This window comes from Pieris brassicae, chromosome 5 (assembly GCF_905147105.1).
Source record: "Pieris brassicae chromosome 5, ilPieBrab1.1, whole genome shotgun sequence".
NCBI classification, from domain to species: domain Eukaryota; kingdom Metazoa; phylum Arthropoda; class Insecta; order Lepidoptera; family Pieridae; genus Pieris; species Pieris brassicae.
Window position 1 is genome coordinate 15,424,643 of NC_059669.1, and position 14,702 is coordinate 15,439,344.

The 14,702-nt window shown below is 33.3% G+C and overlaps 1 protein-coding gene across 3 annotated transcripts in view; it reads right to left on the minus strand.

Annotated features, from left to right (window-relative positions):
- The window catches only part of LOC123709478 (unconventional myosin-XVIIIa), a 138,409-nt gene that overhangs the window by 1,437 nt on the left and 122,270 nt on the right, over positions 1 to 14,702 (minus strand). For all 3 annotated transcript variants that reach the window (XM_045660868.1, XM_045660869.1, XM_045660870.1), the window contains 13 exons: positions 7,831 to 7,974; positions 7,114 to 7,344; positions 5,101 to 5,217; positions 4,503 to 4,664; positions 4,057 to 4,233; positions 3,644 to 3,773; positions 3,242 to 3,389; positions 2,691 to 2,796; positions 2,255 to 2,452; positions 1,877 to 2,086; positions 1,115 to 1,281; positions 521 to 730; positions 73 to 180 (listed from right to left, as the gene is read on the minus strand). In XM_045660868.1, coding sequence (XP_045516824.1) covers positions 73 to 180; positions 521 to 730; positions 1,115 to 1,281; positions 1,877 to 2,086; positions 2,255 to 2,452; positions 2,691 to 2,796; positions 3,242 to 3,389; positions 3,644 to 3,773; positions 4,057 to 4,233; positions 4,503 to 4,664; positions 5,101 to 5,217; positions 7,114 to 7,344; positions 7,831 to 7,974 — 2,108 coding nt within the window. The remainder of the gene's footprint in view (positions 1 to 72; positions 181 to 520; positions 731 to 1,114; positions 1,282 to 1,876; positions 2,087 to 2,254; positions 2,453 to 2,690; positions 2,797 to 3,241; positions 3,390 to 3,643; positions 3,774 to 4,056; positions 4,234 to 4,502; positions 4,665 to 5,100; positions 5,218 to 7,113; positions 7,345 to 7,830; positions 7,975 to 14,702) is intronic.

Here is a 14,702-nt window from a genome sequence, read left to right on the forward strand (position 1 = left end):
TAAATTATACAATTTTTTGAATATTACAAGTTATGGATGCCTAAAATTTTCCGTGATAATGAATTTCGTTACTTGTGCGACTCGTGGTGCAGAGAAGAGCGGGATGGCGCAGCGGGACTCAGTTTGTGGTTCGCGAGAAAAGTCCCAATTGACTCGTCTGAGCTGTAGCTGTCATTTTCACTGTAAAATAAAAAATAATATTATGAAAAATATATATTGTAATCTTACATATAAGAAAATTGCCTGCCATAAAAATGTAGGATCTTGAAAAATGACTAAAAGAATACCAAGCCGGATTCTAAAGTAGATCTCATGGTCTAGTTAATTGTAAGGGCATTATAATTTGAGATAATAATAAATGAAATTAAAAGCAGGAAGAAAATGTTGTTTAATAACATAACATAATTAAAATGAAATTTTCGTAGAATTAATATTGACATTTACGGTTTAATATACGAAATATCTTTAACCATAAGAGCCCAGCTCCATTCAAACGACTTTTAATAAACTTTAAACATACCTATCAGTATCTCTTGAATCTCCAGGACTTGACAGATCTCCAGCTATAGCTTCCTGAAGTGCTGTAGCACGTCGTGCTGCAAGTCTCGCTTCATCTCTAGCAGCGGCTGCTTCCGCGGCTGCGGTTTGAGCTGCAGATTCGGCTGCTAACTTCGAACGTGTCGTTTCTGCTAGTTTGGCATTCAGTGAGGTGTTCTCTTCTTTTAGTTCACTGGATAGGATTTCATAAAAACAACATTATATTACGTTTCGATAGAATGAAAGCAGTTAGTTTGAATGGACAAAAATATTGGTTGAATCAATTTAATTTACGATATTTTAATTGTTATATACTCAAATTTGTACATAAGTCGTAAAAATCATATAACAACAAACTTACTTTAGAACTTATTTTTTTTTTGACAATTATATAATAAATAAAAATCAGAGTTATAACAGATACAAACAATTGTTTTGAGCACTATTGAAAAAAGATTTTGTGGTCTTTATCGTAATAAGACCAAAACTGACTAGTTAACGGTCATATACAAATTCTACGCAGAATACTATAACAGCTTAGTTTAGCCTTCCTCGCCACAGTACTGTGTAAACTCACCGAATTTGTCTTGTCCATTTTCGTAGCTCTTCCGCCGCTTGCTGGTCTTTGGCTCTGGCAGTTGCCAGTTCTGCTGCAAGTTGCTCATGCGCATCCTTCAATCTTGCCACCTGACTCTCGAGCCGGCCACGAGATGTCGCCTCTAACTCAAGACTCGATTCCAGTTCCTAGAAAAATATATATTTTTTGAGAAACAAAATTTCTAGTATTGTCTTTTGTTAACATGGCTTTTACACATTGAAAAAAAAAACACTTTTTAACCGGATTGAAGCTCTACGCTGAAGCACGCGAAACGTCGGATTTTCTTAAAAATTATGTAAAATAATTATAAGTTTATAATAATACATAGATTCAATCCAGTTAAAAAGTGTGTTCTAACAAAATTTCTAGTTTAATAAGATATTTAAATACACAGCTTAATCGGCAACCGAATTAGCTAAACAATCTCCAAATATCTGGAATCTATTTTATATGATCCTTCATTAACGGATGAGGTTTTATATTAAAAATATATAAAACCATTTTTTGACACTTTTCCATAGATTTTTTTTATCTGTCAACTATTAATCTATAGACGTTATGTGCATACCTATCGACTAATAATCAAACATTATGACTATTTTAAAATAAATTAATATTTTGAGTTTGTATATTTTGAATGACAAATTTATGTAACATTAATAAATTTATATAAATTATACCCATGGTTACATACGACATACATACTACATACGAGCTACAAAATTTAAGATATATAGGTACCTTATTCCTAAGTTCCAATCGTCTTTCAGTCTCATGTTGTCCATGCGAGTGTCCCGCTTCGGCCGCAGCGAGACGGGCAGCCAACTCATTCGTTCTCTCTTTCGCCACTCGTGCCTCTTCACTAGCTGCTTCAGCTTTAGCTTCTGCCTCGCGAACCTCCGCTTGAGCGGCACAGAGAGCGCTGGTACTAGCACGGAATTTCTTTAATAGCTGGAAAGGAAATATAATCTTTAATTAACAGCTAATTCTGGGTCGTGAATTACAACTGTACGCATACCAAGTGGATCAATCACTAGTAGCAAACTAAGGTATTTTATAAGGCATAATTGCGTAATTAAGATTATATATTTATTTCATATTTTAAAAGTATTATCTCACCTCAGCAGCTTCCTCCTCAGCGTCATCGAGTTGCGCACGCGCAGCCGCCGCGTCCCTGCTTGCTGTTAAAGCTCGTTCTGCGGCTTCATTTCTTGCGCGGTTGGCTTCTTCCAAAGCCGCTGTTGCTTCTGATGCCTCCGCTTCAGCCGTCGAACGTGCTTTGTTCGCTGCACGGACTGCTAGTTCCAAGTCTTCGACCTTTAAGTAATTTATTGACAGTTCATTATGACGTTTAACAATCAGTTGGATTTAGTATCAAAGTAAGATTTATACCATATTGTATATAATATTTAGCAGAAACTTTTGATTATTTAAAACATGATTAAATCAACAATTTTCACGTTCTTGTTTTTTTAATACTTTAACTAAAACGGGAACAATTTATCTATATAGATATTAAAGATGACGGTGTTTTTTTATGAAATGGAGTTCTTACCTGATTCTTAAGTTGTCTAATCTGTGCCTTTCCTCCGCCTTCTTTTTCTTTCTGTTCCAGCATTGTTTGAGCGTCTCGCAGTAAGGCTCTGTATCGCTTAAGGTCTCTGAAATATTTGAATTTAGAATAAGGCATGGTAATGCGTAAATGTTTCCTAAAATAACCTCTTAATATTGTCATAATTGCAAGTAAGAGGAAACGTTATTATTATTAAACGTAATGCCTCAAATATTAATATTTTTGTTATATATGAACCAGAATAACAATTTTTACCTAATTAAGAGAAACTATGTATGAGACATATAGGTATTGATAACAATTTTGTTTCGCTTAAAGTAAGTAACGTAATAAAATATAATTAATGTTATTAATTTATAAAAAATACTACATATAGATAATTAAAATGTTAACATACAATTGTAAATTACTAAAATAACTCATACTGATATGTTTGATCCTTTATCCTTCTTTTTTATAGAAGGGGTAAACAGACACGAGCCTGCCCTAATGTTAAGAGATACCGCCCACGGTCACTGATTGGAGTAAATTACCTCTTAAGGCGATGTATGAGTTGAATTTGTTCTTGTGCTTCAGCCCTTGCCGTCTCCTCGAGTGAAGACAATCGTCGCTCCAGCTCGTGACGCTCGCGTAAGAGAAGGCTGCGTTCTGAATGCTCGCTTTCAAGTTGACTCTCCAGTACTGGAATGTTTAATTAACTATTTATATTGCACAATATATAAATTTGGTTTTTGAAATAGAAATTAAAATTATGCATAATCGCAATTATAGTGAAGTAATATTTTATATCAAATATAGGGAAATGTAACTTATTTTCATTCTTCATTCTTATAGCCCAGGAGTATGTTCATCTTTTTTGTTATATAATAATATAACTGTGAATACATTAGTTGTCAAGTGGATAAAGAATTTTTGATAAAAAGTAATGTTCTTACTCTTCAGTTTCTTAGCAGCATTAGCCCTGGTCTCCTCCATTTCGTCGTCTCTGGCGGCTGCCTCCAGTCGGGCCTCTTTACGTTGCTGCTCTAAGAGCATCTCTACGCGAAGCTTGGAACTCTCTAACAACTGAAAATTTAAAAAGACATAAAGTAAAGAAAAAGCGGTATTGTTTTTGTAAAATCTACATTTTTTTACTATTTTATGAACACTAAAACTTGCGTGACGCAAGCAATGACAAAGGCACATAGATAATTAAAGACATTATTCAATAGAATATACTACAAACTGAATTAGTCTAAAATCCATACGGTTTGGAATAAATTCTAACAATTTAAGGTGTTTGACAAACTATAAATCCATCTCACAACAATAGGCGTCTTCTTTGCGTGATCTTTGATCTTTTCCTTACCTGTATCTGTCCAGCTAATTCATCTAACTCTTCTTCCTGATCCCTTACACGTCGTTCGAGTTCTGACTTGGCTCGTCGTAACGAAGTCAACTCGTCACCACCGCCCCCACGTTCTTCTAATTCCCTCGTTGCAGCAGCAAGACGCTCTTCTTTCAACTCGATTTCCAGCCGAGCTTCCTGTATAGAAAAGTTTAGCTTTAGCGTGAAAGATTAGTATTGTGAAAAAATAAATTTTTAGACTTAATTAGTAAAGAGATTTAAAGTTTGTAAAAATGCTTTCTGCTGTGAACCGATATTATAGATGTACATTGTACAAGTACGCCTTGTAGGTATATATATATAATAGGTAAGTTAGTGACACATAACACATATAATTCTGTGATTACAACATTTAGTTACTAAACTTGTACCAATTTTTTTTTACGATTATGTAAAATTGTACTCACAGAGAGGCTTTGTTCAACCGCGTATTTTTCCGCGTGTGCCTGATCCCTTTCCCTTGACAACCTGTCTTTTGCCGACCTCTCTCGCTTCAGCTCCTCTTGCGCACTCTGAAGCTCTGTGTCGAACTTACGCTGGCGTTTCTCAAGGAGGTTATTACGGCATGTCTGCAAATATCATACTCATATGCTTAGCATGTAAAATTTGAAACTACTAACTGTAATAAAAATAAATGATAAATAGCCTGGAGTTAGGTCTAAGTTTATTTTAATAAGTAGATAATGCTTTTCTATGATCTGATAGACTCAATCTTATTTTAACTATCACTAGCAATATTTTTAGAATTTTTAAATCCGAATTCGGTTCATGATTGATTACCTCGATGATTGAAACATTTACCAACTCACATATTCCAAATTCAAATCTCATATAATCTCTAGAGATAATAAAACTTTACTTTAGCTCTGTTTAGAGAGAACCAGCGTAAAAAGATGTTTTGGGCCAATGTGTAAAGGGTATTGATACATTCTTTTTATAAATCGTGTTACAGATAAATACAAATTCCCAGATGTTGTTGACAGATGACATAAAATCTTAAATCACCTGTTCGTCTAACAATGATCGTAGGTCAGCCATGTCGTTCGTAAGTTTTTGCAACTTGCGTTTCCATTGCGCCGCAACGGCCCGCTGTTCCTCAACCTCTTCGTAAGCATCTTGAACCTTAAATAAGAGAAACATCTTAAATATTACAGTTACGGCTTGTATATCATGTATATTATCGGCTATAGAGATTTCCCAAAGAAAGATTTACCGGACATAAACGGGTTTTATTATGACTTATTCATTTATACGTCTATATGAATTCTAAATAAATAAATGTATATAATTAAAAGTTTTATAATATTGTTTACTACCAAGATAAGTAACAAAGTACATTCCCCTTAATACAATAATTAACTAGAGACTGTTGTAGTTAATGGACACTTTCTTATCCAAAATTTATTTTTTAGTAAATTGGTTTAGTTTTAATTACTTATTAGTCATAAGTTAGGCTAGATCGTAAAATTGTGTCTTTGCACAAAGACAATTTTTAAAAAGCTTCCAAAATATATGTATATACAGTACAGTACAGGTATGTAACGATTACACAGTATTATACAGTCAAACCCGTTTACAACGACATCGTTTAGGGCAACATACCAGTTATATTGACCAAAATCAAAGGTCCCGGTTGAATTCTATTGTATTAGGTACTTAATAAAAACGTCATCGGCTGTTACGACTATCGGTATTTACGACCAAATAAATATGAGTAGTCCCTGCGATTTCTTTATAACAGATTTTGACTGTATATGTAAAGTGAACACTTTTGAGTGATGCTAATGAATTAAATACTTGAAAAAAATAAGAGATTTCAGTTTGACCAATGAAAAATACCATAAACGGTTTTTCACATCTGTTCGTGTTCACACGTAAATAAAGAACCGGCGGATACGAACAACAATAACACTAGTATATTCTAAGCATTGCTCAATCTTGAAATAAATAACTCAATAGTTAATTTGCTAAACTCGTAGCGATCAAGCGTCGATGCGATTTGGAAGTACGCCAAAATGTCAAGTAATCAATTTGTTGCGATAAAACACTGTCCTTTGGAATAAAAAGAGCACTGACCTCCTCATTTTCGCCGTTCATCACTGATTTTAAAGTGTGTATCGCACTATAGTACTATGATAAGTGAGATATATAATAAAAATGCCATCTACGCCGATCAAGGATTCTCAGATAACTAGGCTTATCGAGATAAACTAATTCATATCTTGACCTTATTTTAGTTTTTGAAGGAAATACACACGTACTTACACAATACAAATACGTACACGCACACAAACAAACCTAGTGATAAAATTAATAAATTTAATTTATGTTTAGGTATATATATTGTAATTAGTCAATAAAATTTAGTGTTTCTCAAAATACTGTTTGTACAGAGTACATATAAACGACATTAATTTAGGGTCACTTATACATTTATTTATTATATAAATATGAATTGGTAGTAAAGTTAATACGAAAATATATTTTAAATGGAGGATATTACCAACAGGCGGATGCCGTTAAATTCTTACGCGGATTATGACATTATTGACTTAACAAGGATTAGAAATACTAGTATTACTACTTATAAATACTACACGGTTAGCATTACTGACATACTTCTTGTATTTTACTTATGCCATAGATAGAAAAACATACCTATTTCACAAGGAAACAATTAGTTTTTATTATTTTTCAAGTATTAATAAATGTTATTAACTTATTTTCATGAGCAATTAGCCTGATAATAACGCCTCTAAAATATTACATTGAAATTAAAAATATTATCCTCATAAAGACCCGAGACGATAAATAAAAGTCTATACTGTGGAATTTTAAATTGCCTTAAACAATAAATATGTTCTGGCTTCTAAACCATTATGTGAGATACTTGGGTCACAAACGATCGCATCAAAACACTTGTATTTATGGTATGGGAAATCAATTAATATCATAAAACGAACTTGTCTTAGTTGGTAATATATCTCTTTATAAATTTTAACTCGAACTTTGACTTACCTTCTTTTCAAGCTGTTTCTTAACAGTGACAAGTTGTTCGAGGTCGTCTTCATGTTGCCTTCGAAGCTGAGCTCTGACAAGCTGTAATTCGCGATGGGCGCGCTCGAATCGTTTCTTGTATTTCTCACTATTAACTCCATCCGCCTCGGAACCTTCAGAGTCTGATGGTTCAGCACCACCATTTTCTGCTGATCTCCAGTGGAGAAGCTCGAGTTCGAGACGTTCTGAAGCCTACAAATATCGTAATATTAGTTTCCTTATCATACAAATTTAATTATATTCTATCGTACAACAATGGCGAAACGACGTTTGTTATGGATGTTTGGGCTAATGAGTTTAACGCACAAAGTTAGTTCCTTATAAAATAAACATATGAAATCTGAGGCCAAGACTGATGAAGGAACCTATAATGTTTTGTAAAAAAATATTCGCCGATAATGAAACCAATAGCACTTGGGATAAATTCCGTAAAATGCGGGAATTACCGTCGAATCAACTAGGTTGTTAAATTTGTACTTTTAGTTTAAGATATAGCGAGAATAGATATATCTATCAGATATATGAAGAATGTTCTGTCCTGTTAATTTATTTTCAATGTGATAATAGCAAGACACCGATAAATAACTGAACATTCAATATTTATTTCACGCATATGAATATGGGGGAAGAAACCTTATTATTATACCCATAGGGTTATTAACTAGTTTAAAAAAATACCTGTTGTAACCGCTGGTTGTTCGCAAGTAGCTCTCTATTGTCTCTTTCTATGCGCAGGCGCTCTGCTGCCTCAGCATCGGCGCGCTCCGTCGCGAGAGCAGCCGCTGATCTTTCCTCAGCCAACTCGCTGCCCACTTCGGATAGCTAAAAATTGTTTACATATTTTATAAAAGAAATGCAAATATACCGAACTTATATATAAATGGTTACGCTAAAACGATATTCGAAATGAACATTTTTGTATGTTTCTAAAGTGCTTTTAATATTAAATTTCAATAAAGTAATTTAGAAGCGTAGTTTATTTTTCATAGAAATTCAAATTAATAATTTAAATGACACAGAGTTTCTGAGTATCAATTGCTGTAGTTGATGGAAATTTTAAAAGTTAATTTCTATTTTGGTACAGTTCGTTAAGACTCTGAATTTTAGAATATATCATAATATTTACAATACTATAGAGTCGAGAATTCATTACGATATACAAATATCTCTAAACAATTAACTTAAAAACGGTGTACGTAAAACAAGAATCGCCGGATGCAAGAAATATTATCTGCAAATAGCAATGAATGTGTCGCAAAATTAGCTTCACCGTAAAGGTTAAGTTATTATTAACAGGTATTTTAAATTATTTTTATGTCCTTGAAAAAAAACCAGTCGTATATCAGTCAACGACATTGAGCAATTATGCAATTTAAATTAACTTTTTGGCGCTAACGCAAATCGCAAGGGAAAATTACTATTGCCAAGCATTTACATTGTACTAACTAGTGTTTATAAAATTATTTAGATTTCTAAGAATTAAGAAGTCCACTTCTAAATTGACTATAAGATTCGTTATTTGATAGATAATATTTAAAATTAACATCGGTATGGTGTTGCTAGACTATTTATTTCCAACCTTCTTTTTAATAAAATATACAAAATGTTTTATATTAAAAAAAAATTCTTCACTTAAAAAAACTTAAATGAAAGGTTTCAGGAAGAAATTACTAGCAAATTGTTAACGAAACAGAGTAAGTAAATTAACAAAACCCATAATGAGAAACTGAAATTTCAAAGAATTTTAATAAATTTCCGAATTGATAAATAACCCTTTTGTGTGACGTGGGGCCCACGTTGGGAAACACTGGTCTAGACGTACCAAATAGAAAAAAAAACTAGAATGTTCAAGATCTTGAATTGGACAGCTGCAGATATCATTTACGAGTATAACAACTGTGTTATACTCTACTTTATACTGATAAAAGCGGATGACTCTGAGTACACGTATTAAGAAGTAAAAAATTCTGTTCAAAACAGTTTTGCGCAAGCAAACCACATCGATTAATTACAATTAGATTTACATTACTAGGATATTGTATTCCTGTTTTTTAGTACATAGTTTTACATTTAATTAGCCCGAATATAATGATTTGTCAGTAAAAATTACACCATATTGGATGTTGTTTGCAATATTTGGGTGGAGACGATTCAAGTATTCTCTTACCTACCTAGATGCTAGATTATGTTATGAGAACTTGTAATTAGAGTGCTTTTCGCACACGATAATGACACAGCGAGCATGTAACACGATGTAAAGATTGTCCTAAAGAACGCCACGTAATATAATATTTTGATATGAGATGGAATGTGAGGAAATTCTAGCTCACGATCGCTTTTCATTTATTTATCTTAGCCTAAATTGAGCTGTTTTGTAAAATTTGAATATAGCGCATGAAAATGTATACTTAAAAGTCATAAAACATCACAGATCTCCTAAACAAGCTGTTTTTCGTGCCAAATATAAAATCCAGGATCATAATGCTTTATATTTATAATAAAACGAACTCCTACCACGACTGTATGAACGCGTACCTTGTTCGGTGTCTGTATAATCTATTACAGCTTTATATAAATACTGAAATATAGCGACTGTTGCTGAAGAGGTCCAGAAAATATTTTACACTAGGACACGAGCTGCGGTAGTTAGCTATATATGGAGGTTTCCAAACGTTTTTTTTAAATAATTATGAATAGATTAATATATGGCGTACTTCAACAAATCTTCTTTTACATTCCAATCAGATATGTGCCGTTAAGTAATTATTATGAATGAAGAGCTAACGAGCTAGTAATCATTCAAATGAAGATAGAATTGGATCGTCGACGCACGAGTGGGAGGTCCAGTAACAATGATTTGATGAATTTGCATTAACTGCATAGCGTTGCTTGCCAAATGCAATCCGGTATTTCCTTTCGGTTCAAATTATACCACTGCACTGGACAATATGAAGACGTTAGACCGAACACCGATAAATTACAAAACAATACATCTGTATGTTATTGTTACATGTTCAGTTGTATAAACCAGACTTTAAAAATGCCTATGGATAAATAACCTCCCGTCTGCTTCAACTCGTGTAAAATCTAAATATCTCAATTTCTATAGCATGTAGTTAAAATAATGCGAAATAAACACCTAAAAAATTTGCCAAGTATCCAAAACATAGGGAATATATCATAAACCCGCCACTCAACATTGAAAAAAGTTTGGCAAGCGTCACTCTATGCGGTAACAACGGAGGGCCTTTCCAAGCGCCACGACGTAAAATTATACTAAAATACTCAACGTTAATTTATTATCGTATGTATTCTTATCGCATTCCTCTGTAAATATCACAAAAATTTTATCTCTGTGATTCACTAACCTCATCCATTTCGGAGACAGTTGTTCTATCTTCTGAAACTCCTCTTGATGACATGCTGCTAGCTCTACTTCCTGTACGGCTGTACAATGTGAAGCCTTTAATCATTATATTTGTCGCTGATTTTGATCTGCCAACTTTTCGTTTTACTCCATCATAATACATTTCCAAGTCCGGTTCGTCTTTATGGCCCAAACGTCGCCACTCATCCATTATGTGATCGGTGCGTTTCAAGAAATTATCTATTTTATTTGATAAATAATTTGAAGATGTACCTTCTTCTGAGTAAGCAGGTTGCGGTTTGAACCTTTGCCGAACCGGTTGCTTTTTACAACCCAAAACAAAAGATAAGTTAGCATCAAAAACTACTGGTGCTTGTTCTTTGGACCTCAACTCTTTTAAATCGACGCTGTCAGATCTATCACAGCTTTGAGGATATATTCTCCGCGGTGTCGGGCTCCTTAGAGATGAATTCATGCTAGAAGATCTCGAGAGAGGTACAAAAGTAGCATTGCTGCTACACGTAGAGTACTGGCTAGCAGAACTTTTTATGCTACTGTAGCTGGCTGGACTAGGAGAGCGCGATATTATCATGCTACTAGAACTATGTCGTTTCGCTAATTCAGCTATTGAACCTGACTCTACGGATACCGATACATTTCTTTTGCATGGGCTGGGTGATTTGATGCGTAAATCCTCTGGAGTCTGAGGTATCACACGAACTTCTTTTAAAGGCTTAGTTACAAAAAGCTTTTTACCAGAAATTAGAGGCGTGGGCATTTTTGGTGATATCTTCTCTTCAAAATGAATAGGCAATGTTTTGGCCTTTTTTATTGGTAAAATGGGTCTGCTTAGTGGTGGTTTAGGTGGTTTTTTCTGGGTGGAATCCAAAATGGTCGGCGAAAGAGGTCCATTTGAATTCGGCGAGAGATGGCCGTTAGTTGCGTTAGCCGTTCCATTACTTCCGTTATGATTTCCATTGATATCTTGTGGGATCTTGACACTGAGTCGTTTGTCCCTTGCAGGGACGCTTACATGAGGCATGTTCTCTCAAACGACGCGTTTACGTTTCCTAGATAGGCGGAAGTATTTCCCACTGTAAGAGTCCAGTGCCATTTCACAGTGCAGTATTATTGTCACTAGTGATCGGGATGTGTCGAGACATTGGTTGGAAATAGAACCGCCGTGTGAGGGATCCGCGATCGCACTGCGCTTGCTAACTCGGTCGCTGGGCAGTCGCCCGCGCAACTATTTTGGTTTACGTAGATGTCGAAGTGCACGCACGACCGACGTCTATTGGACCTTTATTCGCCATCAAACAAACAACAGTCAATCACATTTCACATACCACAGTTTACGCAATTCTAGAGGATTTTTCAGCAAGATTGTTGAAAATATTACAGTGAACACAAACAAATGTACAAGTGCGTTTGACTAGCTTTTTATCTATAAATTCCACTGTAAAAGCTACATCTTTTCTATATCAGTACACCAACACTTCGACAATAGACAATTTGGTGAGAATCATATCTATATTCTTGTATTGCCAATATCGAGACTGAACGAATACTAAACATTGAAAACCAATAATAAAACAAAATAGTTACCCTTGAAACGACTTTATATGAACAAAAACTAGACTCATAAACATAGCGGTTTGGAAAATTTTAAAAAATTGAATTGACAGTTAATGAATGTCAATTTACGTAAAATAAATAAAACGCTAAAGCGAGTTCTTTAATACGCTGTCATTGATTAAACTACTGCTATTGTTTTTCGACAAAAAAACTTATACAAGAAAAATGACTTTCCAAAACATTTTGTTGAGATATACAGAGTATAGACTAAAGACTAAACGTATAGACTACGGAGTAAGAGTCGAAATGTACTTATGCGTCCTGTTTACGTTTTCAGTGACCTTCAATATTCGTTTCCAGTTCTAGCTGAATTACGATATATTTTGTGATTTATGTTTGCATTTGAACGCTTAAACATGTTCGCTTTAACAAATGTTCGTTTATCAAATTGGCGACTGCTAATCACGAGTAGAACAAGAATTGTCTGTCTGATTTTCTTAAAATATGTATATTCTATCAAATAAAAAAATATAATGCACACTTTTGATAAAGACAGACAAGTAAGGTGCAATTTGATTGATTTTCTATGCATTAGGAAGACGTGAATCGCAAAAATAATGAATAAGAAATAAACAAAGTCGTCTGCCAATACGTCAGCTTTGCGTTGTACCGATAGCCTACATCCGTCACTATTATGTAACTGATGCGTAACAATTTTCTTTTAACAGTTATATTTTTAGAACTATCGCCCGACTTATACATATGTCTATGGAAATAGCACTGTCCTTCATGATAACAACAATTGAACGGACAGTCTCATATATTGTACCATACCTTATTATTTGTTTAAATAAAAAAATCTTTAAATCTTAAAATAACTTAATGAATTGCAAGGATACTATTAGGGAATTTGTTAGCCAACCTGGGATGTGATTGCTTGGCCTGACTTGACCTATTATGTACACGTTTGTTTTCTCTGGTTGGCGTAATGTTTTCGTTTAGTTTATTGTAATAATAGATTTTTGAAACACTTCAGTTAATAAGGAGATTTAAATTTTGTAGTTTGGGTGATACCTTCCGGCACCAAAGTTAGACCGCTTAGTGTTGTTTTTGGTTTAATGAGGCACTTTCTTACAAAGCAGATACAATTAGACGCAGTAATGTGGTTTCAAAACAGAAAAATATACAAAATATTTTCTCTTTTCTTGGATTGTTAAAAAAACTAAGATAAATGACACTAAAAATATGACTTCAAAACAGTAAAACATTACTTCTTTTAACAAAGACAACAACACCTTAAAGTTACAACCAAAACACTTGCATTAATACTTCAGTATCACACGATAATATAAATCCAATGACGCAAAAGCATTCAATAATAAATCTTACCAAAGTTTCTTGCATACAAAATATTATTTGAATATATATTTGCAACAAGAATACTTCAAGGGCTGTGTTCACAAACTGAGATACAATGAAGCAGCCTGACTATAGTTAGAACCAGTTAGTACTAAGGAGTGACCATGACTGCGAAGATAGAGAAAATTAACACTTAGTGGCTTGGCGTGATTTATGATTATGTAGTACTTGATAACTATCATTTAGAAAATATCATTTTGTCGCGAGGAATAGAGACACGTGGAACAATTTGGAGGAGCAGGTCGAGTACTAGTGTAAAATATAACGACATCATTTAGTGTTGTTTAGTGTAGTGTAGTACACGAATAAAAGCTATTTTTCTATATTAACTATAACTTAGACTTAGCGTTACATCAAAGTTGAATAACAGATGAAATCAATTGTACAATAGATCTGCCTTAAACGTAATTCGGTTAATACAATAATTTGCTGATAGTGGTAAATTATATTTGTAACTGTTCTATATATTGTAGCAAAAGAAAGAAGTATTTAGTATATGTTACAAACTATTATTGGAAATATTAATTATCAATTTATTTCTATGTCAATAAAATTTGTGTCGGAGCAAAAAACATTAACGTTATATATAGAAATCTGGATAAACAAACAAATGAAGGTCGTTTAATAATAACGCATTAAATTAAATTTATGTATGTGTAATAAAAAGTTCTCATGGAATATGTTTCTATATATATATATACTTCTTTGTAATGAAATTTCAATATCCAAATATTACGAGAGGTTATAAGAAAATATTATTCATAAAATAAGTTAAGGAATGCATCCTTGAACCATTTATAATATTTTCAATACAACCTAATTATGTCAGAGGCGTGGGAAGAAACAATTTTTTATAAAGATGAAATAACATAAAATAAGAAGTAAAAAAGCATGCGACCTCATTAAATTTTTACTGCAATTATTGAGGACATCCGACATTAATTAATTAATCATTAATTTAATTTAGTTAATTTTGATTTTAATTTATAAATATTATTAAGCTGAAATATCAGGTTAAAATTATCCCATTTATATAAAACCTTTTCATTCAAACTAATTCAAATTAGTTTTTAAAATGTATAAGTAAGTAGAAAATAGCCGACTTCTAATTTTATTTGGTTCCCGAAAAACGCTTTTATGTATATGCTAGCAGATAACAAATCTAACTACAACATCAACAAATTTTCGA